Genomic DNA, 27856 nt, shown 5'->3' on the forward strand with positions numbered 1-27856 from the left:
TGAGTTTAAACACAACACAGATGCTCGCTCGTTGGTCAGAGATTTAGTCGGATTAACCAATGGGCATTACGAGCTTTGCGTGGCATCACTTACTGCACCTTTTAAGCACCGCACCCAAGACGTTTTGGGCACCACCTAAGCCAATTGACTTTTTCATATCCAGTGATTGTAGTTGGTCCCCAGTGGGCTTCTTTAGCAAGTTGTCGTGCTAATGCGTCTTCCGTTGTTGCTCCCATTTCTCCTGACGTCTCTTGGTCTTTGAGTCTTTAATTTCCTGCCGCTGCTCCTCCCCTCAGCTCCTGCCGACACAAATGTTGGTTCTGGGCAAAGTAGGAAAAGCACAGCTGAGAATAATAACCTTAACGATGGCTCAGTTCCATCAAGTGTCCCAGTAAGATATTTCAGTGAGTCAGCATGAACAATACCAGGGTCTCTCCTAAGTGGAATGAAGCCATCAGTAATGGGTTTTGAAGAAACCGCCTACAGACAGTTTATTATAAAGAGAGATTATGAAGACCGTACCGTTCACGTATACAGGCAGGCGCCATCTTGGGAACACTGTCACGACCAGTCGAACGCCGTGCAACTGTGACTTGAAATCTCCCATGGTCCGTGGTTTCCCAATGGGTCGATAGGAATGACGTTTGTGAAATGTAATTACATGGAAATGCATGAATTATATATGTTTATTAAAATATATGGGTGACTAACTACAAGGGTTAGGGTTCCACTGGTCGTGACTGTTTTCCCAAGATGGCGTCCGCCTGTAAACATGAACAGTACTGTCTTTATAGTCTCTTTTTAATAAACTGTCTGTACACTTACAAAGTTCCCAATGCTTCAGTTTGCATGTAGGGACCTCATGATGCTACCGTGGAAGTGTGGTGATATTTTGAGCCATGTTAGTGGTGTAGAAATAGAGATTTATTTTTACTTTACCCTCTGCCCCGACGACTAGCGTTATAAGCTAGTTAGCGGTTTGCGCTAAAACTGGTCACATTCGATTAGCATGAAAACATATCCCAGAGAACGGTGGACTCAGTACACGTTATTAACCCTTAGGTTCATTTTGCGCCGGATTTGTCCTTTAAGTTAGCTGCTAACGCTAGCACTAGCTAACTAGCTTAGGTTGACAAGGTGCCACCAAACACTAAACAAGATGCTTTCTTTTACACTTTCGTTGTTGCTTGATTTGGCCCAAGCAACTTTTTGACATTTTAAGGCTGTGGAAGTTAGACAAAATGCAGCTCTCAGGAGCTTCACAAAGCTATGTCAGTTATTTTTACAGTCTGTGGGAGACAAATGGCGTCTTTCCATTTCATGGTACCTGCTCGACTCGGCCACGGTGCCCCTTCCTCCATTTTACGTTGCAGATTCAGTACAGCCTCCTGTGTGAGGCGAGCGTGGCTGGTTGTCATAGCGCCGCCACAGGAAACAGCCGTGACCTAACGCGACACACACAGAACGGTGAAGGTGTCAAATTTAGTTTCAAAAGAAGCTGAAGGCAGCAAAAAACCTACCGCTGGCTAAACTATTTATGAATGGAGGGTTTGTTCAGGACACCCCCGTCTGTCGCTAGCAATGATGATGCAATGATTAGTGATGATTCTCTCCGACCAATCAGGAGTCTGCAGGTTTTCACATCATCTTTTGGTATCGCCTCAGCTCTCTTGGAACCTCCATGGAGGTGGTACTAAACAAGTACCTGTTGGCAGGTACCAGGGACTGTTTTTCCTAATGGAAACCCAAAAGAGGCGAGTAGAGTCGAGCTGCTGCTATGTAATGGAAAAATGCCAAAAGTGTGACGAGCCTGTAGATCATCGCCCCCTGCTGGGGACTGTAGAAACTGACCTCTGATGTGAATTTGTTCAATAAAAACAGATTTATAAATCTGTCTGCTTTAATAAAAATGACAAAAGGGTTAAAAGTGAATACGTATATTGATCCTATTTTTGCATAAAACTCTGAACCACATTGATGATTGTTGACCATCAGTGTGTTTACGTGCATTTAAAAGCCAAACATGACGTGTAAAGAAACCTGACTTTCTCTGCGCATGTTGAAGTGTAACAGAGTACTTTATGGGCTTTATGTTTGTGAGCAGAAAATATGTGTATATATAATATACGTGCAGTTTCTCGTACAGGTTTTCACACAAGTTCCTTACCTCCTTAACAGATTAAAATCTGGTGTCTTAACATGAAGTCTGCAAAGTCAAACGCATGAAGGAAGCAATTGTGAAGTAATTTTAATGAATAATAAATGTTATTTTAATAGGAACAGATTTGTATTCATTTTAATTTTATTGGACATTTTGGTTTTAAAAAAAAATCTAATTTTCCCAAAGATACTTTAATTTATTAATACATTGGTTTGTCAAAGCTTAAAGATTACACACATGAGAAACTGCACGTTAAAAAGCGACATGATGAAATATTTTTATTTTTTATTTTTTTTGGGGGGGGGATTGATTTGGGTGAACTGACCACAGTATTTTCACAATAAGAGTCTCATTAACGAGATAATGAAGCTGTTCTGTTGTGGGTCTTCAGGATGAAATATATATAAAAAATTTAGATTTGTTGGGGTGTTTGATTTTGGTGAACTGACCATTTTAATCTGCTATAAACCAGAGTCGGTTGGAAAAATTATTGTTTTTATTCTCTGTGGCCCTTCAGGGTTAATTCAGGAATTAAGTTGCTTTATGTTCTTTATTTATTCCGAGTTTAATGCCAATGCTATGTGTGTTTGTGTAATTGATTTCTTTATTGATTTCGGCCTCAAACACTCCTTTGATCATACTCTGTGTTGAAGTGAAATGAGAAAATCCAAATTCAGCTTCTTCACATGTCTGAGGGAGTATTTACACAATAACAGCCTCATTAGGGAGATGATTTAGCTGTTCTGTTTTGGGTCTTCAGGGTGAATTATATTTTATTTTGTTTCAATATCATTCTGCCTAACGGAGGCTCAGCTTTTTAAACTTGTCAGGTTTCATCGGTGCTTCTTCTTTATTTAACTTCCTGTGTATGAGTTATTGCACAACGATAATTGCCAAATGTTTTTAATTGAAAAGCTTTAATAAACGTTTTTCACTAAAAACGGAAAGAAATTGATTCATGTCATTTTTTTTTAGAATAAAATACAAACTGAACTTCAAGAGATTTTACAGAAGTTCTGTGGAACCTTTTTTGATGCATCAGGACACGACACAATCACTTCTTACAGACACAGCTGTCAAATGTTCAACATACTTTACTATCACTTTTTTTCAACATAAACTGACTTTTTTCAAAATTGTCAACACTAGAATGACATATTAGGTTTGTCAACACTCTATAAATTAAGCTTTTATTACTTTTTTGACATATACTATGACTTTTTTTGACCTATACTATACTTTGACGTTTTTTTTTAAATTTTCAGCATGACTTATTTCAAACTTTTCAACATACTATACTATGACTTTTTCGACATTCTGCACTAACTTTTTTTCAAAATTTTCTTCATGCTATACTATGACTTTTATTCAAAAATGTTCCTTATGTTTCTCTCCCAGAAACAGCTTCACTGGGTTCAACATTTCAAAAAAGCGGGAAAGCACACTACCTCTTGAAAGCCATCTCACAGTGCAGTGGAAAAGCAGATCACTGGGAAAATCTTCATCAAGTTCAGCTATGAGGTTTTTGAACTGTCTGTGATTGAGAGCATGCGTGCGAATAAAATTCACAATTTCTAGCACTGGTTTCATGACCTGGTCCAAGTTCAGCTTCTTAGACACCACATGCTCTTGATGGATGATACAGTGAAATGTCCAAAAATCCAGGAAACGGTCGTCAGCTTTACACAGCCCAACAAGGCCATTTGCAGCTCATAAATTAGCTGGTGCACCGTCTGTGGCTATTGCTGTAAGTTTTGACAACTGCAAATTGCTCAGCTTCTTATTTATTGTCACCGTACAGCAGATAAAGATTCACATTAGAGTTTCTAACCTCCACCAAACATCAACTGGCTGTCCTGAACTACAAAGATCTTTTTATATTTTTCATTTTCTTTACTTCTGTCTCTCTTTTAGACTTGTGTTATCAGTTCATGCAGTGATTATCACCTGATCAGACTATATATGTGTTTCCATTTAAAGATTATGGGCCCTACTTTCCTGCTGCAGCCGCCCAACTGGTGACACATCTGACTTTTCTTCCACGTTGCAGCGAGCTGCGACTGATTTAAACCATCACAGACGGTAACAAGATATACAGACATCAGTTGGTTTACTTGTGCTGTGCCCAGTTTCAGGAAAATAAGACCTGTTGTGAAATTAAATAATTAATGAGAGAAAGATAAATAAATCAGAAGAGATGTGCGGATATTCTGCTGGATGTCTGTCCTGGAGAACTACTGCACAGGACGGATCTTCATGCTGATGGTCTTCAGGGAGTAGTCATGACCTTTCCAAGTGTTCCATTCCACTCCAACAGCATAGACAGTGCTGTCAGCCCCCCAACGATAAATGCCGTTTGGATTTGTATTGTGACAGGCGGCATACCAGAACGCCCCCAGGAATGATCTGGCACAGTTCCCTGCAGAGGTGTCCTGGTCTTTGTCGAAGGTGGTGAACTTCATTCCATTGTGACGACTCAGAGCGTCTCCTACAGAAACACAACAAGTGTATAATCAAAACATTAGGATGAAAAATTGTTGAAAAATAAATGATGGTCCAACTAAACGCAAACCGGATGGGATGGCATGTCGCTGCAGGATGCTGTGGTAGCCATGCTGGTTCAGTGTGCCTTCAATTTGGAATAAATCCCCAACAGTGTCACCAGCAAAGCCCCCCCACACCATCACACCTCCTCCTCCATGCTTCACGGTGGGAACCAGGCATGTAGAATCCATCCGTTCACCTTTTCTGCATCGCACAAAGAACCAAAGATCTCAAATGTGGACTCATCAGACCAAAGCACAGATTTCCACTGGTCTAATGTCCATTCCTTGTGTTTCTTGGCCCAAACAAATCTCTTCTGCTTGTTGCCTCTCCTTAGCAGTGGTTTCCTAGCAGCTACTTGACCATGAAGGCTTGATTCAGTCTCCTCTTAACAGTTGTTCTAGAGATGTGTCTGCTGCTAGAACTCTGTGTGGCATTCATCTGGTCTCTAATCTGAGCTGCTGTTAACTTGCGATATCTGAGGCTGGTGACTCGGATGAACTTATCCTCAGCAGCAGAGGTGACTCTTGGTCTTCCTTTCCTGGGGCGGTCCTCATGTGAGCCAGTTTCGTTGTAGCGCTTGATGGTTTTTGCGACTGCACTTGGGAACACATTCAAAGTTTTCGCAATTTTCCGGACTGACTGACCTTCATTTGTTAAAGTAATGATGGCCACTCGTTTCTCTTTACTTAGCTGATTGGTTCTTGCCATAATATGAATTCTAACAGTTGTCCAATAGGGCTGTCGGCTGTGTATCAACCTGACTTCTGCACAACACAACTGATGGTCCCAACCCCATTAATAAGGGAAAAAATTCCACTAATTTACCCTGACAAGGCACACCTGTGAGGTGACTACCTCATTTCAGGTGACTACCTCATGAAGCTCATTGAGAGAACACCAAGGGTTTGCAGCGCTATCAAAAAAGCAAAGGGTGGCTACTTTGAGGAATCTAAAATATAAGACATGTTTTCAGTTATTTCACTCTTTTTTGTTAAGTACATAATTCCATATGTGTTCATTCATAATTTTGATGCATCAGTGAGAATCTACAATGTAAATTGTCATGAAAATAAAGAAAACGCATTGAATGAGAAGGTGTGTCCAAACTTTTGGCCTGTACTGTATATTTTAAAAGTATATTTATTTGCCCAGTATAACCACAGTCTACTTCTCTACCTACAGTACGTATTAATAAATAATACAACTATTGAACTAAATAGAACTATTGAGTCCGCTATATCACTTTTTTCGGTACTTCCACCTAACCCATCAATCCGTAATAGAATAAACATTTCAGTTCATTCATCCTTTTTACTCTGAACATTTTATTTATTAAAAACATTTTACACTCCACACAAAATAAACCCCTCCCTCTCCCGTTCCTACAACCTATTAAATCAAATATTAATTAATTTCTTAACTACACTGTAACTTTTATTCTTTGTATCTTATCTGTTTTAGCCTTTTTAATTTAAATTTTTCATGACTGTTTCAATTTATTTTTACTGTGTTATGTAAAGCCTTTTACTGAAATGTACTACCTTTATAGAAACATAAAGTTGCCTTACAACCTCCAGCCTGTCAGTCAGTCACCAGGGAATAGAGAACCCTGGTCTGCCTGTCTGTCTCAGAGGAAGTTTAACCACACCGCGACCCGTTTCCCCTCACCATGATATTATATTGCTGCGTGAAGTTTTGAAAAGTGTAACTGCAATCGCGACCGCTTTATCGGCATTGACATGACTCCCCGTGACTTGAACAAAGAGTCGTATTTTCGTCCGTCTGAACCTCAGTGAGGACAGACGAGGTTGAGCTCACCTGAATTCAGGTACAGAAATTTGCCACTGTTTGATTTAACGTGAATTGGTCATCTGTATTACTGTTGTAATTTGGTCGTTACCATAAAAATTTCAGGATACGATACCCAGCACTAAACCTGCTAAACACTCAAATCACTGACAATGTTTGTTTGCTCTTAAATTTCTTCATTAAAACATATTTAACTTTGTTTAGTTGTATTGGAAGGGAGTATGTAGCATGAACCAATGTCACACTCCACAACATTAATGGCTGAAATTCTCGTCCTTAATGTGGAAACCTCACCTGCTCCTCCATCAGTGAAAACAGAAACATGCAGTGTGTATCCGGAGGACTCAGCATCGATGGAGAATGAGGAGTAACGAGCGAACACTTTGTTTCCTTCAAAGTCCTCCATGTCGACCAGCAGCTCGTACCTTTTCCTCTGAGTCAGGTGGTAGAGAGACTCGAGACCTGAAAACAAACATAAACATTTAGAAACAGTTTCATGAAGACATGACTGTTAGTTTGGTTTCATTTCTCACCGAGCCAGTACTCTCCAGCAGCGATACCAAAGCCGGTCTTGTATTGATCCCAGCCCCTGTAGAAGTTCACCGTGCCGTCCATCCTCCTCTGGAACACCTGGGGGGAAAGGGATGGGGGGTTAACTAGCTCAGCACACATGGTTGCTCAGTGGTTAGCACTTCTGCCTCACAGCAAGAAGGTTCTGGGTTCAAATCCAGGTTGTTCTGGGCCTTTCTGTGTGGAGTTTGTATGTTCTCCCCGTGCTTGCGTGGGTTTTCTCAGTTGCTCCGATTTCTTCCCACCCAACTACAGTTGAAAATTTGCTGACTGGCTAACACTGGCGCATTTACAGAAATGTTCATTAATGTGCGTTGTCCTAATCAAATAAACTTACAACAACAAGATTTTTACTGGAATGTGATTTATTGTGAACAAACTACAGGAAGTGTTGACTTCAATTAAAATACTCACCGTCCAATGTCCTCCTTCTGAATCCATGCCACAGTACACCTACACACAAACACAGGTATTAGTTAATGTGATTGTGGGGGTAAACCATAGACTGTAAAAATTATGGACTGTCCATTATTTTGTCCATTATTATTCCGGGTTTGAAAAGTGAAGCCACATGGAGAACGGTACATGAATTAAGTCTCAATAATTAAATAAATAAATACATAAATAAATACAGGAATAGATAAATAAATTAAAAGATATATGCAGTAATAAAGCAAAAAATATATGAATGCAAAAATAAATGCATAAATAAATAAAAGAATAAATAAAGTAATTAATGCTTTAAATTTATTATTATAATTTATTTTTTGTATTTCTGTGTCCATATGTTAATGAGGTAGGATGTCCTAGATATATTTAGGTGAGATTCCAAATGACCCCTTTTAAAAATGGCCATGCCAGTTTTTCCCTCGCCATCGGTTTTTAACCCCGGCCCCTTCCCAACAAGCTAGCATGACATAGTTGGTGCCAATGGTCTTCTAGTTTCATATGATACAGACGGATCGATTCTGGACAGAGCCTCTTAAAAGATGAACCTCAGGATTTAATGAAATGATTGTTGGAACATTTAAATAAAGATCGATTTGATTGGGGAAATCTTTTTTTTAATCCAGCCTTAATCTGTTGTATCAGAAGCATCTTGTAACTCTTCACATTATTATCATCTGAAGTTCAGCCTGCGTCCCAGAGAGGATGAAGTGTACCTGGACAGCAGACGTGGCTCCGATGGGATAGATGGTGTACACTCCACTGGGTCGGCTGTTCTCATTATTATGAATGTCACTGCAGTCCAAAGGCAGAACGAGCGGGTGGCAACTGGTCAACAGTGGAGCCAGCAGGACAAGGACAACTGAAACCAGCTGGAACAGAACAGGGGTCTCATTTATAAACGTGGCGTACGCACAAAATGGGGCTGAAAACGCTAGTACGCCACTTCCCACGCAAAGGTTGTGATTTATAAAAAACAAACTTGATGGGAGAATGTGCGGTCCTCCACGCAAACTCTGACCCATGCGTACGCACATTTTGGAGACAAAATAGGAATTGGCGACGCAGATGGTGAGGTGGTGAACTGAAGTCAGACTGCAGGAAATACATGTGGGAATAAGGGTTAGGCTACTCTTAATATGTTTAAGTATTAAAAAATAATACCTCACGCACATTTCTTCACACCATATGAAGATTAAATCCAGCAGTGTTATTTGCGCTTGTACTGAGTGATAATTGTTCCATAAACACCTCAAATCTTAAATAAAAACTTGTTCTTAATATTTAATCAGCGCTGTCTCGCCGTCACATTGTCCGCTACGGAGCGCAGGAGGAGGAGATGGCCCGACTGCATGGAATACAGGATAGCATCAAATACCCTAGCATTAGATAACTGCACAACACAGTGTAAATAACTAAATATCTGTCTTTAAAACTGTGCATATATCATCAAATGTCAGCCATAAGCTCTCTCTCGTTATGCTCTATGTCCTTGTTATCGGTCTAAAATTTAATACTGTTTATAACAAACCCTGCATGAAGAAAAGTGTGTTTGCCTATTACATTTTGATTTCAAATTGTATCTAGGGGGGGGGATACCACTAGTTGATGCTGTGATTTTAGCAAGGTGTTAACAATGACAAATTGTTGTAGACTAAACATATAAATACTGCGGTGAGCTCGTGCGTAATGCTGCATGATGGCCCTGCTGGCCCTGCAGGAGGACCGGAATGGAAGAATCAGGAGAAAAAGAGACTTCAGGGACCATGACGATGACTGGCTCATATGCCGATTTAAATTCCCTAATATAGCTGTAATAGTAATATAGCTAAAGCTCTTGGGTCTATGTACTGAATTGGGTCCAGTAGAGAGGGCAACGTGACAGGTTGATCCACGTACGCACACTTGTAGTCAACCTGTGATTTATAAAGGGAACATTGCTTACAGGTGTGCGTACGCACAGTTTTATAAATCTGACTTTTTTTCGGCGTACGCCAATTTGGGCTTTTGGGCGCATGTACACTTATAGTAAGGATCCTACGCACAGTTTTATAAATGAGACCCCTGATGTTGTCATTTAGTTTGATCAAGAAAAAATTTCTGACTTTGGCCTCTGCAGCAGGATCAGGGAGACTCTGCTTTCATTGACTCATTCTCATTTTGGTACGTGCTAATTTGAAAACAAACTGTGCTGACATCATACTCTATGTGGGTTTTTCCACTGGGTTCTCCCCCTGCTTTGGTATCTCATGCAGAGCTAGAATACTCCGTAAAGCAAGATGAAGACTTTTGCTTTCCCTGTCCAAATTCTGAGGCCACAAATTATTAAAATTTGCTTGGGCTGAACCTGTTAACATACTGAAACTACTGATTAACAATTAGACAAACCATCAGATATATAAAGTTACAAACTTACCTTCATGGTCAGACTTCAGCTGAACTGAAGATGAAGATCCTGATGTCAGTGTGTTTGGATGCTCTGTTGTCTTTGATGTCTCTGATATCTCTAGTGTCTCATGGTGTCTCTCCCTCTTATTTATACCCTTAAGGGTTAGCGTTAGCAGGGGGGGCTGTGATGAAGCTCTTCCCCCACTGTGCTGAGAGTATAGCTCTGCAGGGTTAATATCTGCACCCAACACATTTCTCCATGATGATGTAACTTCCAGTAAACAGACTGCTGCTGCTCAGGAATGTGTGTGTGTGTGTGTGTGTGTGTGTGTGTGTGTGTGTGTGTGTGTGGGGGTGAAAGAGAAATGTGAAATTAAACTTTGCTGCAGAATGAACACTTGAGAACAGTTTTCTTTCTTTTTGTGATGCATTTTGGCACACATTTTCGACACTTTTCTCATACATGTTGACACCTTTTTCCCTCTTAAATTTATTTTTTAAATTGCACTACTATGTTGCACTTACATGTGGCTATTTGTAGTTTGGCTTATTTGAAACTAATGTTCTTTTCCTCGATTCCTGCTGTTTGTAGTTTTTTTTCTTCATGGTTAAATGCAGTTATTGTAAGTCACTTTGGATCCATCCATCCATCTTCGTCCGCTTATCCGGTATCGGGTCGCGGGGAACAGCTCCAGCAGGGGACCCCTAACTTCCCTTTCCGAGCCACATTATCCAGCTCCGACTGGGGGATCCCGAGGCGTTCCCAGGCCAGGTTGGAGATATAATCCCTCCACCTAGTCCTGGGTCTTCCCCGAGGCCTCCTCCCAGCTGGACGTGCCTGGAACACCTCCCTAGGGAGGCGCCCAGGGGGCATCCTTACCAGATGCCCGAACCACCTCAACTGGCTCCTTTCGACGCAAAGGAGCAGCGGCTCTACTCCGAGCTCCTCACGGATGACTGAGCTTCTCACCCTATCTCTAAGGGAGACGCCAGCCACCCTCCTGACGAAACCCATTTCGGCCTCTTGTACCCTGGATCTCGTTCTTTCGGTCATGACCCAGCCTTCATGACCATAGGTGAGGGTAGGAACGAAAACTGACCGGTAGATCGAGAGCTTTGCCTTCTGGCTCAGCTCTCTTTTCGTCCTGGCGGTGCGATAGATTGAATGTAATACCGCACCCGCTGCGCCGATTCTCCGACCAATCTCCCGCTCCATTGTCCCCTCACTCGCGAACAACACCCCAAGGTACTTAAACTCCTTCACTTGGGGTAAGGACTCATTCCCCACCTGGAGTAGGCATTCCATTGGTTTCCTGCTGAGAACCATGGCCTCAGATTTAGAGGTGCTGATCCTTATTCCAACTGCTTCACTCTCGGCTGCGAACCGATCCAGTGAGTGCTGAAGGTCACAGGCCGATGATGCCATCAGGACCACATCATCTGCAAAAAGCAGCGATGAGATCCCTAGCCCTCCGAACTGCAACCCCTCCCCACCCCGACTACGCCTCGATATCCTGTCCATAAATGTTACAAACAGGATTGGTGACAAAGCGCAGCCCTGGCGGAGGCCAACCCTCACCTGAAAGGAGTCCGACTTACTGCCGAGAACCCGGACACAGCTCTCACTTTGGTCGTACAGAGATTGGATGGCCCTGAGTAGAGACCCCCTCACCCCATACTCCCGCAGCACCTGCCACAGTATCTCCCGGGGGACCCGGTCATACGCCTTCTCCAGATCCACAAAATACATGTAGACCGGTTGGGCATACTCCCAGGCTCCCTCCAGGATCCTTGCGAGAGTGAAGAGCTGGTCCGTTGTTCCACGACCAGGACGGAATCCGCATTGTTCCTCTTAAACCCGAGGTTCGACTATCGGCCGAACCCTCCTTTCCAGCTCCTTGGAGTAGACTTTACCAGGGAGGCTGAGAAGTGTGAGACCCCTGTAATTGGCACACACCCTCTGGTCCCCCTTTTTAAAAAGTGGAACCACCACCCCGGTCTGCCACTCCTTTGGCACTGTCCCAGACTTCAACGCAATGTTGAAGAGGCGTGTCAACCAGGACAGGCCCTCCACACCCAGAGCCTTTAGGATTTCTGGACGGATCTCATCAATCCCCGGGGCTTTGCCAATGTGGAGTTGTTTGACTACATCAGTGACTTCCGCCTGGGATATTGACAACGATCCCCCATAATCCTCCAGCTCTGCCTCTACCATACAGGGCGTATTAGTCGGATTCAGGAGTTCCTCAAAGTGCTCCTTCCACCGCCCTATTACCTCCTCAGTTGAGGTCAATAGTGTCCCATCCTTACTGTACACAGCTTGGATGGTTCCCCGCTTCCCACTCCTGAGGTGGCAAACAGTTTTCCAGAAGCACCTTGGTGCCGACCGAAAGTCCTTCTCCATGTCTTCTCCAAACTTCTCCCACACCCGCTGCTTTGCCTCTCTCACGGCAGAGGCTGCAGCCCTTCGGGCCCTTCGGTACCCTGCAACTGCCTCCGGAGTCCTCTGGGATAACAGATCCCGGAAAGACTCCTTCAGTCGGACGGCTTCCCTGACCACTGGTGTCCACCACGGTGTTCGTGGGTTACCGCCCCTTGAGGCACCTAAGACCCTAAGACCACAGCTCCTCGCCGCAGCTTCAGCAATGGAAACTTTGAACATTGTCCACTCGGGTTCAATGCCCCCAGCCTCCACAGGGATGCACGAAAAGCTCTGCCAGAGGTGTGAGTTGAAAGTCTGTCAGACAGGGGCCTCCCCCAGACGTTCCCAATTTACCCGCACTACCCGTTTGGGCTTACCAGGTCTGTCCAGAGTCTTCCCCCACCCCCTGACCCAATTTACCACCAGATGGTGATCAGTTGACAGCTCTGCCCCTCTCTTCACCCGAGTGTCCAAAACATACGGCCTCAGATCAGATGAAATGATTATAAATCGATCATTGACCTTTGGCCTAGGGTGCTCTGGTACCAAGTACACTTATGAGCATCCCTATGTTCGAACATGGTGTTCGTTATAGACAATCCATGAAGAAGAAGAAGTCCAACAACCACTCTGGTTTACATCAGGGAGGCCGTTCCTCCTAATCACGCCTCTCCATGTGTCTCCATTATGGATAAAAGTGTCAGCAAAATTAAATGTAACGTAATGAGACTGATGCTCTGAATAACCAATTTGAGGATTAAGAGAACAGCAAAAATACTGAACCTGTTGCCTGTCGGCTATCAGAAGGTGTTGGGAAGAATGACATCACCTGCAAGAATGCTTGACTTTCTGACACTCTCACAATCCTGTTCGTCAATACTTTTTAAATTCATTGTATTTTATTTTAATGTTTATTTGAATAAGGACAAGCATGTAGCATAAACCAATGCCATTCATGACAGCATTTATGGCTTCAAGGTAACATTAGACAACACAGCACTGTGGAGATAGGTCTGGCAATGGAGACTAATGTATGCTACATTTAAGTACGCAGGGGCGCAACTACCCAGTTTCAGAAAGGTATGCAGCAACAATTTTGGCGTGCTCACCCCAAAAAAAAAAGAACCTAATGAATAAATAAGTGCGCTGGACATTATCATGTATGGGCTGTAAATAATAAAGGTTAAGGTTATTTTAAAGTATATCAGCCACTGTAGGCCTACCATAATTATAAATAATTATATATATAAATATATATATATGCCTATATTTACAGTTGAAACCAGATATTTACATACACTTCAGAAAAAAACAAAAACTTTTATTTCTTTACTGTCATACATTAAATCAGAGTAAACTTTTTCTGTTTTAGATCAATACATATTAACATATTTTTTGCATTTGTTAAATGTCAGAATCGAGCGAGGGAGAATTTTTATGCGTTTATTTTATTACTTTCATCAAAGTCAGAAGTATACATACACTTCCTTAGTATTTGGTAGAATTGCCCCGAAACTGTTTCACTTGGGCCAAACGTTTTGGGTTTCCTTCCACAAGCTTTCTACAGTAGTTTTCTGGAATTTTGGCCCACTCCTCTTGACAGAACTGGTGTAACTGGGTCAGGTTTGTAGGCCTTCTTGCTCGCACTCGCCTTTTCAGTGCCGCCCACAAATGTTCTATGGGATTGAGATCAGGGTTTTGTGATGGCCACTTCAATACCTTGCATCTTCTCAAGGTCTTTTGCTGTTGTCCTGGGATAGATTCGCACATTTCGCACCAAAATATGTTCTTTTCTGGGACTCCGTCTCCTTCCTGAGCGGTATGATGGTTGTACATTCCCATGTTTTTTATACTTGCGTATTATTGTCTGAACAGATGAACGTGGGACCTTCAGGCTGGAAATTGCACCTAACGATGAGCCACACATGTGGAGGTCCACAATTCTTTTCCTGATGTCTTGGTTGATTTCTCTTGATTTTCCCATGATTTCAAAGAAAGAGGCTCTGTGTTTGACGTGTGTCTTAATATGCATCCACATGTGTGCCACCAATTAACTCAAATGGAATCAATTAATCTATCAGAAGCTTCTTAAGCTCAAAATGGAATCATCTGGAGTTTTCTTTTTGTTGAAAGACACAATAAACTTAGTATATGTATACTTTTGACTTTGATGAAAGTGATAAAAAAAAATACATAAAAATTCTCCCTCGCTCGATTCTGACATTTCACAAAGGCAAAAAATATATTAATATTTATTGATCTAAAACAGAAAAAGTTTACTCTGATTTAATGTATGACAGTAAAGAAATAAAGGTTTTCGTGTTTTTTTCTGAAGTGTATGTAAATATCTGGTTTCAACTGTGTGGCAACCTAATCATCACCCCTGGTTGATGGGATTTGAGTGGTGAGTGGCTTTCCATCTCTGTCTGCACTATGTTTTCCCCAAAAAGGACACAGTGAATAGGTTGGTCAACAGAACTTCAAACCAAACTGGACATTTAGTTTTGTGTGGTCTAACTAATAGAACTCCTACCTGATGTCATCACTGGTGTCAACTCTACCTGATGCCATCACCACCAAAACGCCCGGTACAAAAGAACAGTTCCCTTACCCTACCACATGTAAGATTCGTAACCCAGTATTCAGAAAACACAAACGATTTAAATTATTCAGGACACTTAATCAGGCTAGGACTATTTGGGATCCAGTATATAAAAAGGGGGGGGTTATTTGGGGGTCATTTAAATGTTCGCAGCTTGGTTCCAAAACGTGAACAGATTGAACATTTGTTATGTAATTCTAATATCGATTTTATGGGTTTATCTGAAATGTGGTTTACCAGCTCCTCACCTGAGGCTGCTGTGTCACTACCAGAGTACAGAACTTTTAGGAAAGATAGGGGTCAGGGTAGGGGTGGGGGTGTTCTCATGTATGTTAAGAATAACTTGAAATGCAATCAGATTAAATGGCCCAGTAACATCACACTAGAATGCATTGGTGTAAACATCTCTCGAGGGAGATGTCGCTGACAGTTATCTGCATCTATCGCAAACTATCTATATTCGTCGAAGCAGCCTTCTACCATTACGCCTTCTCAATCTGGGGTGTTTTTGGGAACAGAGGAGTTGGAAGTTGTTAATGAGTTTAAATACTTGGGCGTGATTATAGATTCCAAACTTTCTTTCAAACATCATGTTAAAATGATTTCCAACAGAATTAAATTCAGTCTTTGTAATTTTAAGCAAATTAGAGGATCTCTGTCAGATACGGCTGCTCTAGTGCACTCAATTATATTTTCACATCCGAACTATTGCATCACCAGCTGGTCTATGTCGGGTTCTACTATCCTAAAACCAGTTGAGCTTTTGTACAAAAAAGCACTCAAAACTCTAGATAAAAAACCTTTTTCTTATCATCATTGCAAAATCTTAGAGAAATACAACTTACTAACTTTTGATAATTTTTGTAAATTTTCCTCATTATGCTTAGTTTATAAAGTACTGCATGGCTTGGCACCACCGCCATTGCAAGAATTTATTAAATACAGACAGATGCGGATTACTAGAGCTGTTGTAAACAGGGACTGTGAGCTTCCTTTTAGAAAAACTTCTTTTAGCCATAATGCACTATCTATTAAAGGTAGTGCATTATGGAACACACTACCCCCAACTATAAGGGAATGTCCCACTTTGGCCACCTTTAAGAGCCAGGTAAAGGTGTGGCTCAGAGCTAACCAAACGTGCAACCCCCTCTGACTGCATGCTGTACCGTATTAGTCCAGTAGAGTGTGATGGTGAATTGCGTCTTCGTCTTAACACTTACTAATAAATTGTCTTGTTTGCTTTTCTCTTGTTTTGTTTTCCTTGCTTCATATAACAAATGTTATTACTTTATATATTTTGTCTTAGAACTAACCAAGTATGGGTCACCCCTACTTGTATGCTGTACTGTATTAGCTTAGTGAAGCATATGTATGTACCACACTAATAAAGTTGTAGGTTAAGTAACCCCAGGGGTACACAGACGGATACACAGACAGTTGTCTTGATATAAGTACTTGATTACGATTTTAAAAACTTTACTGACATTTCTGTGCTAACACGTGTACTTAACCCACCTGTTTCCAAGAAGACTCAGCTCGGCTTCTCCGTGTTGATTCCAGCATGTTCCAGACGGATGGAGTAAAAAGATCAGTAAGCTTTTGCTTCCTGATTGGTCAGTTTGATTTCTCCTCTGATCGGATGGTCAGTGGGCAACGTGCTGATTGGCTAGACAGCTCACGCGTAAAAACAGGAGAATCGTCCTTGGTGGTGTTAAACTCAGCACCGAGCTGCTGCAAAATAGTCATGCGAGAGAAAACTCAGATTGGACAGATAGTCTAGCTAGCTGTCTGGATTTACCCTGCAGAAATCTGAGGAGCAGTTAACCAAAGTCCTCACAAATCCACCAGAGGTTAGAACGCCAATACATAGAAAGCGGAAAGGGACGGAAAATACATGCATCCGGCGGAATTTTCTGCAGCACTGGAGCAATCCCGGAAGTGGAACGTGAAGGATATAGACTAATGTTTACTGGACAGGATTCTCACACTTCCTCAAAATGCAGCGCGATGTGGTGTTGCGTTTCTCCAAAAGTTTTTTTTCTGCTATTCACTCGCAAGACAGGCGATAGCAAACATTTACTCTACTAAGCATCATAAAACTTCAAATAAAAGTAGAGTCTGAATTAATCGCCTGTCACTGGCCTCGTGTGTCTGCAGGTGAGTCTACCACCACCCGATGCCAACTTGAGCTGCATTATTTTATGTTTAAACTTTTGTCAACATATGCATGCTGCACCTCATTATGATCGTTAGAGTCTACATATTTAGGTTGTTCAGTTAATTTTACGGAAACACAGAGTATAATTTCAAAAACAACCAGCATGGTACATGAGACCAAAAAAGTGGCAGCTTCATAACTTTGAAGCATCATTAAGTGAATAATTGTCGATTCCTCAATTATTTATATGCCTTTAGTTCGTAAGGATCCACCAAAAATGTTATCATGTGAAGTCCTGTCATGTATTCTTTATTATCTCTTTTCACTGGGTGAGCTTGTTTATGTTAATGTTATTCAGTAGTGTAATTCAAATTATGGTTTCAATCTTCAATTTGACAGTCTTTCAAATCATTGCTGAGTAAAAGTTCTGTGCAAAAATAATTAAAGCAGGGCTCTCACTAAATTTCAACGGTTTTAAACTTATGTCCTTCGAAAGTAAAATTCAGCTTTTACCCCTTGATAAGTGCCAGCTTGTTTTGCGTTGGAACAATTTGATTATAGATTTAGTTTTAAATGAAAAATAGATTTGAATGTTACATTGCTAGCTGTTTCTGATTGACTACTGTTACCTAATTTAAATTGAATGTCAAATGGTTGCATTGTTTTATACACCTTTTAATATATTTTCTATTCACATTGCTTTTTTGATAGCTGGGCAACTAATAAATGTTGTTTGTCATTCAATGACATGATTTTTTGATTATTTTTTATAACAGTAGTAACAATAACAGGCCTAATATTAGGGCGTAATCAATAATATTCGGGGCAATTAGCCTACATCTTATTTGATGGGTGGCAGTTAGGGACCTGGATAATGGATAGTGGGGCGCTGGCCCAAAAAAGGTTGAGATCCACTGATATTATACTATGACTATTTTATAGTATGTCAAAAATCTTGAAAAATTGTCATAGTATGGTATGTCGAAAAGTCATAAAAAAGGTTATAGTCATCAAATGTCACGATTTACTAGATTTGAACCCTGAAGCAGACCAGGACAAGGTAGGTGGATTAAAGATGAGTATTTATTTTTAATCCAGATGACGGGGCAGAGAGTGGGAGCGAGTTGGTTGGAGGGAATGAGTAAATCCGACGTTGTTTCTGGAGAAGTAGACGGCCAGGCAGAGGTGGAATTAATTTCCCGGTAGAACAACTGCAGACAGAGGAAACTGAGGCAGATTAGCAACAGGAAAAATAACTGAACAGCAAAACTAACTCTTACAAGACTAAAGCTGATACGCAGGCACAACATACTGGTTTGGCTAACGATCCAGCAGGGAATGAATGTCAGGTCACAGCTTTTATGGTGAAGAGTTGATGATCAGGACCAGGTGTGCAGATTTCAGATTGCTGATGAAACGCAGGTGTGTGTAGTTGTAGGATCTCCCACCTAGCCTCATAGCTAGGTAACCAGACGGAGTGCATTCAGGAAACTCAGGCAGAAAACAGACTCAAGAGGCGGGGTTCATGACATCAAAATGTTATCTAAAATAAAAAAACTTTAATTTTAAATTCCTCACTTTTATCATTGTCATTTAATAGTTTCAAATAATTTTTTTACTTTTTAACTTTGCTTTTTCATTTTACAGTGATTATTCCCACTAGTATAGTATAATCATATTTGTAATTTGATCTTTGTTCATGTTCTCCTTTTAATTTTAATTATGAATAAAAATATCCTCCATAGAAGACAAAGTGAAGACATGAGATCATCTTAATGCTCAGCTTCTTATTTATTGTCACCGTACAGCAGATAAAGATTCATATTAGAGTTTCAAACCTCCACCAAACATCAACTGGCTGTCCTGAACTGCAAAGATCTTTTTATACTTTTCATTTTCTTTACTTCTGTCTCTCTTTTAGACTCTTGTTATCAGTTCATGCAGTGATTAACAGCTGATCAGACTATATATGTGTTTCCATTTAAAGATTATGGGCCCTACTTTCCTGCTGCAGCTGCCCAACTGGAGACACATCTGACTTTTCTTCCACGTTGCAGCGAGCTGCGACTGATTTAAACCATCACAGACGGTAACAAGATTTACAGACATCAGTTGGTTTTCTTGTGCTGGTGCCCAGTTTCAGGAAGATAAGACTTGAGATGAAATGCTTAATGAGAGAAAGAGAAAGAAATCAGAAGAGATGAGCTGATATTCTGCTGTACGTTGGTCCTGGAGAACTACACCACAGGACGGATCATCATGCTGATGAACTTCAGGGAGTAGTTACGACCTTTCCAAGTGACCCAATCCACTCCAGCATCACTGACAGGGCTGTCAGCCCCCCAACCATATATCCCGTTTGGATTGGCATTGTTACAGTCTCTGTACCAGAACGCCCCCAGGCCATATTTTGCACAGTTTCCTCCCCAGGTGTCCTGGTCTTTGTCGAAGGTGGTGAACTTCATCCCATTGTGAAAACTCAGGGAGTCTCCTACAGAAACACAAGTGTATAATCACAACATTATGATACAACCAACGATGATATAATTTTTAAAGTGTATTTATTTGCCCAGTATAACCACAGTCTACTTTCTACCTACAGTAAGTATTACTAAATAACACAACTACTAAACTAACCTTACACTCAACACTGGACTGGTGACATTTAATACTTATTATTGTTTAATTAAAATATTAAATCCACAGATTGAGTCAGCTATAACGCTTGAACACCTCATGATGCTACTGAGTGCAGGTGAACTAGTTAGCAAGCAGAGAGGTTAAACCAGCTAGGAGAAATCATTAATAAATGAATTACATACTAATTATTTTTTTATTTAATTTGATTTATTTTGGATTTGACAAACAACATAATCCAAAGGATAGCATGTTAAAGTGTAAACACTTATTTCCAACATGGTCCATGGTGTTAAAACATACAACACATAACAAAGACCTATTTCAGGTCAAAGACAATAACATAAAATACAAATCATCCAAGGTTTGAAAGCATTCTAAAATCAGAGAATCATAAATCACATAAAATAATCAGTCTACTCTAACCCATTCCATATTCCATTCTATTCCATAAAAATACCTTTACTTTGTGTCTAAAAGCTCCCCTGGTATTTACAATTTTGAGGGAAAGTGGCAGATTATTCGTCATTGTTATACCTGTATAAAAAAAACGAACTTCTAGCTGCATTGTTGACTCTGGGCACTTTACAAGAATGGACACTGGCCCTAATATTGTGATTAATTGTGTATGAACCATTTTTATATGGGAATGTAAATATTTGGGAGCAGAGCCATTTATAACATTATACATATGATTCAACTTTAACTGCTCCACTACAACATGAACTGGCAGCAACCCTACCCTTTTAAAAGCATCTCTACCAATATGAGTCCGGGGTGGTGCATTTAACAAGTAGCGGATAACATTATTTTGCATCACTTGCAGTCTATTTTTAATTTTAACTGATAATCCACAGTACCAAGCAGAACATGCATAATCGAAATGACCATGAATCAATGATATAACCAGTAATTTCTTGATAGAATAATCTAGATGCCTTGTCCTGCGATACAGGAATTTCAGTTTACCGACACATTTGGATAATATTTTATCAGCAATAGATTTACAGGTTAATGACTGGTCTAATGTTAACCCCAGGTATGTAACACTTTTCTGAGACACTATTTCAGTGCCATTACATGTAACCTTAAAGGAGAACTCCGGGCAAGTTTTCCGTTAATCTTGATTGCTATACGTATATGAGTACTGCCGATAGCAAAAAAAACGAGCCGAATCGGTGCTAGCAACACGGAGCTGCTGCAGCTAATGCCGAGAGCTCCCACTCAGCTAAAACGGCAGTTATGGGGGCATAAGATAAAGAGTTCCTTTGTGCCTCTTAACAGACACAAAATGCAATTAAAATATCTGTGCAACATGAATAGGGCCCTCACATGACAACAAGATACATTTAGCAACTTAGCCATTGTTTAAATTCACCTACCCTCTTAGCTGCTAGCTGCCATCTGGGATGAGTGAGTGTGTTCAGCCAGGCTCCGGTAATAATCATCACGCAGCAGTTCCATGTGTATTTGTAGCATATATATCCATTTTGTGTGCTGTCGTTGGTGAATATGAGTCTCTGCAGTGGCAAATTGTGTGGTAGTTTCCTTAGCCAGGCTAGCAGCCCCGACCGGCATCCAGCTTCTACTTCCTCCCCGCCTCCCTCGCCTGCCGCACCGACAACAATCCACAGGCGCCCGCTGGTCTGGTGGAGGTCCTCCAGAGGACAGTTCATGCTTTTGCAGCGAAATTTTGAAGTTTATTCCCCCCTCAAAAATAGGTAATTGAGCACTGTAGTGGTCCTATCAGTGACTATGTAACTACATGGAAACAGACCAAATGATGCCTGTTTCTTGTGCAGTATAATAGCGTTACTGAAGGCTAGCTCTAGCTCAATAGTTACGTTACCCCAAGTTTCTTCCCTTGTGAACACCTCCGCTCTTCACTCTTCTCACACTAACCTCTGATCTGCACACTGCTGTTTACCTTTTCCTGCTACAACTGAATTCCCACGGGACTTCAGCGCAAGACTACAGCCTTCTGTAATGCTACTTTACAAGAAACAGCATAATTTGGTCTGTTTCCATTTAGTTACATAGTCACTGATATGATCATAACCACTACAGTGCTCAATTACCTATTTTTGAGGGGGGAATAAACTTCAAAATTTCGCCTGGAGGACCTCCACCAGACCAGCGGGCGCCTGTGGATTGTTGTCGGTGCGGCAGGCGAGGGATGCGGGGTGGAAGTAGAAGCTGGATGCCGGTCAGGGCTGCTAGTCTGGCTAAGGAAACTACCACACAATTCGCCACTGCAGAGACTCATATTCACCAACGACAGCACACAAAATGGATATATATGCTACAAATACACATGGAACTGCTGCGTGATGATTATTACCGGAGCCTGGCTGATTCGGCTCGTTTTTTTTGCTATCGGCAGTACTCATATACGTATAGCAATCAAGATTAACGGAAAACTTGCCCGGAGTTCTCCTTTAAGTGCATTTGTATCAGTGAGAACCTTCCATAACTTTTTGCAGTTCTTTAGGTGGCAAAGGAAAGCAAACACGGGGTAGATCGGCAGAACCTGGCCCTCAAAACCAAAAAACTCAGTGCTCCCGATTAGCCAATCCGGGCCTGGCCTAGATGCTGATCATTCATCACTGTAGTGGTTCCGGGTGCAATTTTTTTTCTTCCTTTCGGTTTTCGTTAGTCAAAGTTTGTTTTTTACTCTGTAACGGATGGGATTTGTAATGTAGCTAAATACAATACTTCACTGAAAACATAATCAAGTACATTTAAATTACAGAATTTATAAACTACTTGAAAAATACAAAATACACAACAAAACTACTCAATACAGGAACGTGAGTAAATGTATTTCGTTACTTTCCACCTCTGTTCGTGCAACTGTCAATCAGTCATTAGTGTGAGGACAGCCCAAATAATCTACTATAACACCAGTCTTCAAGCTTTTAGTGTTATCTCCATCTGGAAACTGAAAATCAGAGAAACAGATCCGATTGGACTTCTGTTTAAGGCGGCATAGGGGACAGACCAAGGGAACCAATCTCCACATTAAACCCTTATCTTTAGTTCTGTTCTGACATAGAGGAAACTCTTCTTGCTTGACTAAGAAGGCTTTACCAAGAAGATACATGTCTCACACAAAAACTGATGCCCACAGAAAGATGATCAAAGTAACTACACGTTTACCGACTGCTGACACAAACCGGCTAAAGGTGGCCCCCAGCACCCTGACACCCTGGTGTCTGGCCAAGATGGAAAAAGGCTTTTAGAGAATTCAACATTTACTAGATCTCAAACTAAACACAATGGCTGAATCAGTGGAAGAGCTCATTAATCAAAATAGAGCACTGGTTGTCAGCATGATACCAAATGTAAAGACAAGCAAACCAACTACAAAAAATCCTGAACACCTTATACCTGATTAAAAGAAGTTCAGAGAGCTCCTGATTGACATCAGGACAGCTTATACCTCTCTTCCAACTGCACCTTAAAGAAGATGATGCTATATAAGAAATTTAAATAAATTCACTGATTGATATGTATCCATCCATCCATCCATCCATCTTCGTCCGCTTATCCGTGTCGGGTTCCCCCACAGGGGACCCCAAACTTCCCTTTCCCGAGCAACATTAACCAGCTTCCAACTGGGGATCCTTAGGCTTCCCCAAGCCAGGTGGAGATATAATCCCTCCACCTGTCCTTGGGTCTTCCCCGATATAACACCTCCCTAGAAATTTAAATAAATTGCACTCACATGTTTCTCACCCTATATATTTCAGCCGCTTGTACCCTGGATCTTTGTAAATTTGTAGATCTTTGTAAATTTGGCTTATTTGTAGCTGAGTACTTAATTTCCTGCTGTTTAGAGTTTGTACCTTTATACCTTAAGCTAATTTGCAATGTCTGTCTTTAGATATTGTGGAAACCTCACCAGCTCCTCCATTGATGAATCCAGAAACATTCAATTTGTATCCATCACACTCAGCATCGATAAAGAATGAGGTGTAACGAGCGAACGCTTTGTTTCCTTCAAAGTCCTCCATTTGGACCAGCAGCTCAGACTTTCGATTGCGTGTCAATTGGTAAATGTTCTCAAGACCTACAGACACACACACACACACACACACACACACAAACGTTAATATTTCTAGAGACCTGTAGGTAATTTAGTAAAAATATTCTCTGACATTGATTGTTGCATGTGAAGTTTTTGACCTTAAGTACTAAATGAACAGTGAGTTTCATGTATTCATGACTGTTAGTTTGGATTAATTTCTCACCGAGCCAGTACTCTCCAGCAGGGTTACCAAAGCCAATCTTGTATTGATCCCAGCCCCTGTAGAAGTTCACAGAGCCGTTGATCCTCGTCTGTATTACCTGGAAACAAAAGATATCTGACAGATCAAGTTCACAGACAGCAAGGCTTCACTGTTATTTTACATCTTTGGGAATTATTTTGTTTTCTTTTAACAGTCCAATAAAATAATGTGCTCACTAAGGTATCATACAGTATCTCTCCACACTGTTACTAGGGGTATGCCTGGCCGCACCATATGGACTACTGATTAAACACCTGCACTTTTATCTCTATGTCAATCAGTGTGACAATCTGCATAATCATTTCCATGTTATTCTCTAAACTTTCTGCTTTAAGAGGAGTTAAAGAAAGGCAGAAAGCAACAGTTCAGTTACAGGAGAATGGGAAGATGCCCCTCCCATCTGATTTTAGGGATCTAATGATAATGAAGGATGACTATGTTGCCCAGTAACTGCTAGATGTGAAAATAATGTTTTCAAACAAGTTCAACATATCAAATTGAAAAAGGTGATGATATGTCATTGCTTGTTTCTGCTGGCGACACATGGCCAAAACAAAACAGTTATTGCAGGTTTTAATTATTAATTGAAGCTACCAATTGAACCCTTGACTATGTTTGGACTAGACACTGTGAAGATGTTGCAGTAGGCACATACAACTCTGCCCTAGTAGCAACCTGAGTGGCATCTTTGGCCTTTGCCTCTTGCAATGGTTTTGTTCTTCTTGAATAAGCCTTGCAGTGAACTGACTTAAAAGAAACCTTCTGCCTCTTGTGTCTTCTTTTAAGCATCAGGGTATGGTCTTGCAATTTTGTCAATGAGTCTGCAAGCAGTAGCTACGTATTTCAGGTCCCCTGACTATGGGAGTATCACTCCATGTGCACGTGGAATATGTGAATATATATAACTGATTGAAGAGAACCTCAGAGAACATTCAGAGAACCAAGACTCAGCTGTGACTTTAACTTGACTTCAGTAAAAACTTACCGTCCACCTTCCTCCTTCTGAGTCCATGTCGCAGTACACCTACACACAAATACACAACCATAAGGAAATGTGATCCAGCTGAAACACTTCATACAGTATATTCACACAGGGTGTAACAAGTAGTATACATACTACTACAAATACAACTACTTATATCTGTTGTATCAGAATCATTGGACAGAAATTGTAACTGTGTTCTTGTCAGAGATGATCTTCACATTTAACACTTGTATTATCTAAAGGTCAACCTGTGTCCTTGAGAGGATGAAGTGTACCTGGACAGGAGAAATGGATCTGATTGGATAGATGGTGTACACTCCAGTGATTCGGGTATCTGGATTATTATTGATGTCACTGCAGTCTTTGGGCAGAACGGTAGGGTAGCAGCTGGTCAACATTGGAGCCAGGAGCAGGACGGCGACTGAAACCAGCTGGAAGAGAGATGTTATGTTGACATGGAGTAAGGTTTGAACCAGTGGTGTGGTCTATTTTTTTGTAGTGAGTATACTGTGATTTTCCCCTCCCAGCCTCATATTCGCCTGTCCCAGAACGACATACACTTTAACCTGTGACATTTCCAAATACGAACTGTACACAGACAACAGACGTTTTAGTATTGATGCCGTTTATTTCAAAGCCCTGGAAAAACAACACTTAAAGTTGAGACAGATTTAACTTTTTGAGAAACGCAACCAAACCTGAACACAGCAGGACATCACACAAATGAGCCATTTAATCGACACCCCTACAATGCCACACAAAACCATGATTAATAATTAGCATCAATGATCATACAAGTTTTGTATCTATTAGCAATAACATCTGCTGAACAGGGCCTACATTTACTAAATTAACTAAATGTACAATCTTCAACACCATGGCTGACAAATGCATAAAAAGCAGACGAAAAGAGAAAAAAGCTCCAATCTATTTTAGTTAATTATCTGACCATTGATAACTAACCATATAGTAATGTAATTGTGTAAAGTAATGCACATTTAAGATTTAAGAATTTACTCTAATTTGCATAATTATTGACCTTATGAATTTCCATTGCTTATATCAGCTTTGCATGTGTGTGCTGATATTTACCTAACTTGTCCTTACACTAACCAAGGATGCAGTTTTTAAACTCCCTAGCCTGACTTTCAGTCCACAAGGCCACGAGTTCTTCTCACCATCTCTCTCTCATCTCAAACAAGGAAATATAAACATTGTCTCAATATCATATAAGCTACTGTCACTTACCAGGTAACAGTAACGTTTGAATACACTGAACTACTGTTATTTGGGTCTATTTACGTTTCATATCTCATTACTTTAAAACGTTCAAACTCTACCAGTTGCGAGAAATGAAAGACCGCGTAAAGAATGACCACCAAACAACTTGTTGTTGCTTAGTAACTTTAAAAGTAACGTCGCGTCAGATCCAGGGCACGGCCACGGAAGCCCCAAAGATCCAAATGTCATTGCTTCACAACACAGACGGGGTGAATTTATGAATGAAAGTGAGAATGTTCTGTCACAACGATGTTGTTACGTATCAATCCTTGACTTTTCCTAGAGGGTATATGGCATATACCTGCTTATCACGTAGACTACACCACTGGTTTGAACCTTTTGGACTGTTTCGACATTTTAACCTGCAGATTTAAATGAACCTAATGGTGGAGTACTAGAATAATGTAGTCAAGCAAAAGTATTTGTGTAAAAGTAGGCCTGTTAAAAATGTAATCTGAGTAAATGTTACAGTTACATTTTCAAAGATATGATATTACTGTTAAATTAAAAAAACATCTTAAGGCTACAAAATAAATTGCATTAATTCATACACAAGTGAAACAACATCAGCAGGTTATGTCCCCATCACCAGTAAATTTAAATTCTATAGACAAAATCTGCAGCCTGTGCATACAGCAGATTATTAAATATACCTTCATTGTCAGAGTTCTGCTGGGGTGAGGCTTTAAAAATCCTGATGTCAGTCCTTCTGGATCTCTGATGAGCTGTTTATATGCCAAAAATTTATTAAAACTTTAGTGTTCAATACTTTATTTTAGTGCAGATTAAAAAGGGGACAGTTCTACTTCATCACTTTTCAATCACAACAAACAAAGAAGACTTACCAGATTTGTAAGTGACTGTCCAGCATCAGTTATGAATCAGTTATATAAAATATACAATCTGTCGGCATTAATACAGCCATAGCTTGATAATAGTGTTGGCCAAAATTGCCTTTTGTGTGTTTAGCTTAAGACTAAGTACATACAAAATCACAAATCAATATTAATATTAAGTAATGTTAATGTCTCCTGGTTGGATGCTATAGTATATCATATCCTGTCATTTCATCGTTGGCCCAAGAAGTAGGGGGGGGGCAAGGAGCCATGTGGCCCCACAGTTTACAGCCCTGTCCCACTTTCCTTCTAAGTTGCGGATCCCTGTATCCCAGCAAATGCCCCTTTATTGCATCAATGTAAATAGATGTTTCAATCGTACCCATCCACCATGTGCACGTAGACTGGATAGGGTCAGAATTTTGTTTTTAGTCGAACATCATTGTATCTGTATACATGCGAGTCGTGTTAATCTGTTCAGTCTCCACTCAGTTGTGTCTTACGGTTGTAACTGTGACTTGAACTGAAGCGTTTATTTATGTTTCCAGTCTATTTTTCCGCCAAAAGCATTTGACTACTAAATAATTTCCCTGAGGGCATCAATAAAGTATTCTAATTCACATGTATCATCATCATCATTTATTCACATTTTGGAACTGGCGGAGCAGTGTGCTGCAGTGATGCAATAAGTGACAAGAATCAGTCGAAGTGCTCTCTTTTG

The 27856-nt window shown here is 40.7% G+C and overlaps 2 protein-coding genes across 2 annotated transcripts; both read right to left on the reverse strand.

Moving 5' to 3' along the window:
* Positions 1–4312: 4312 nt before the first annotated feature.
* Positions 4313–10110, reverse strand: LOC114548626 (microfibril-associated glycoprotein 4). The gene is made up of 6 exons (XM_028568615.1): positions 9951–10110; positions 8251–8406; positions 7502–7540; positions 7051–7147; positions 6812–6979; positions 4313–4649 (listed from the first exon to the last, which is right to left on the reverse strand). The coding sequence occupies exons 1-6, from the start codon at positions 9954–9956 to the stop codon at positions 4396–4398; spliced, it is 720 nt and encodes a 239-aa protein (XP_028424416.1). The 5' UTR covers positions 9957–10110; the 3' UTR covers positions 4313–4395.
* Positions 10111–19265: 9155 nt separating this feature from the next.
* LOC114548627 (microfibril-associated glycoprotein 4-like) lies at positions 19266–26999 on the reverse strand. Its single transcript, XM_028568616.1, has 6 exons — positions 26953–26999; positions 25294–25449; positions 25019–25057; positions 23995–24091; positions 23646–23813; positions 19266–19595 (listed from the first exon to the last, which is right to left on the reverse strand). Exons 1-6 carry the CDS (start codon positions 26956–26958, stop codon positions 19342–19344), a joined length of 720 nt encoding a protein of 239 aa, XP_028424417.1. The 5' UTR covers positions 26959–26999; the 3' UTR covers positions 19266–19341.
* Positions 27000–27856: the final 857 nt, after the last annotated feature.

The sequence above is a fragment of the Perca flavescens genome, chromosome 21, assembly GCF_004354835.1.
Source record: "Perca flavescens isolate YP-PL-M2 chromosome 21, PFLA_1.0, whole genome shotgun sequence".
Lineage (NCBI taxonomy): Eukaryota > Metazoa > Chordata > Actinopteri > Perciformes > Percidae > Perca > Perca flavescens.